The sequence below is a fragment of the Eimeria mitis genome, genomic scaffold (genome assembly GCF_000499745.2).
Source record: "Eimeria mitis Houghton genomic scaffold, Emh_scaff6956, whole genome shotgun sequence".
NCBI classification, from domain to species: domain Eukaryota; phylum Apicomplexa; class Conoidasida; order Eucoccidiorida; family Eimeriidae; genus Eimeria; species Eimeria mitis.
Window position 1 is genome coordinate 1 of NW_013575053.1, and position 994 is coordinate 994.

Here is a 994-nt window from a genome sequence, read left to right on the forward strand (position 1 = left end):
ATATATATAGAGAGAGAGAGAGAGAGAGAGAGAGAGAGAAAAAAAAATATAAATAAATATAAAATTAGTATTATGCTGACCGCAGTTCTATGAATCTTTAAAAGGGGCCCCCCCACTTGGGGGGCCCCCTGGGGGCGTCCTGCATGGGGGCCCCCCCGACTCGTGTGGGGGCCCCCCTTCTCTCTGTACCCTTTCTGAGTTGTACCCCTCTTGGGGGCCCCCATATGTGTTTCCCTCTCTTCTTGGGGCCCCCCCATCAGTAGGGGGCCCCCCATCAACAGGGGCCCCCCCATCAGCAGGGGGCCCCCCATCAACAGGGGGGCCCCCACCAACAGGGGGCCCCCCCTCTGGGCCCCCCCCATCAACATGGGGGGCCCCCTCTGGGCCCCCCGCATCAACAGGGGGCCCCCCCTCTGGGCCCCCCGCATCAACAGGGGGCCCCCCCTCTGGGGGCCCCCCACCAGCAGGGGAGCCCCCCTCTGGGGGCCCCCCGTGAGGAACGGGGGCCCCCTCTGGGTGCCCCCGTTGCTGTGTGTGTGTGGTGTGTAGGGTGAGTGCATAGGTGGCGTGTAAGAAAGGGTCTATGTAGGTGAGGGCCTGCGGCCTGTCTGTACAGCAGCGAAGAATTGTAGTTTTGTTGCTTATACTAAACTTAAATAAAATATGATACCGAGGAGGAATAAATATTATTGCATGCATCGTATCGATGGGGGCCCCCCTGTACCCTTCGAACTAGGCGATGCCGGGGGGCCCCCAGGAGAGGGGGGCCCCCTACAACCATCTATAATTTCAGTGTAGGGTATCTGAGCATCGAAGTATTGATCAGCAAATACATCAATAGGAGAAGAAGAGGGGGACTCTGCTGCTGCTGCTGCTGCTGCTGCTGCTTCTGCTGCTGCTGCTGCTGGTGGTGCTGCTTCGGGAGATGGTGGTGCTGCTGATTCTGGTGCTTGTGCTGCTGCTGCTGCTGTTGCTGCTGCTGCTGGGGTTTGGT

The 994-nt window shown here is 59.3% G+C and overlaps 1 protein-coding gene across 1 annotated transcript in view; it reads right to left on the bottom strand.

Moving 5' to 3' along the window:
- Window positions 1-87: 87 nt before the first annotated feature.
- Window positions 88-994, bottom strand: part of EMH_0089820 (uncharacterized protein) — a gene marked incomplete at both ends in the record, with an annotated part of 2,631 nt that continues 1,724 nt past the window's right edge. The window contains 2 exons of the mRNA XM_013501480.1: window positions 88-608; window positions 776-992. Of these exons, the coding sequence (XP_013356934.1) occupies window positions 88-608; window positions 776-992 (738 nt within the window). The remainder of the gene's footprint in view (window positions 609-775; window positions 993-994) is intronic.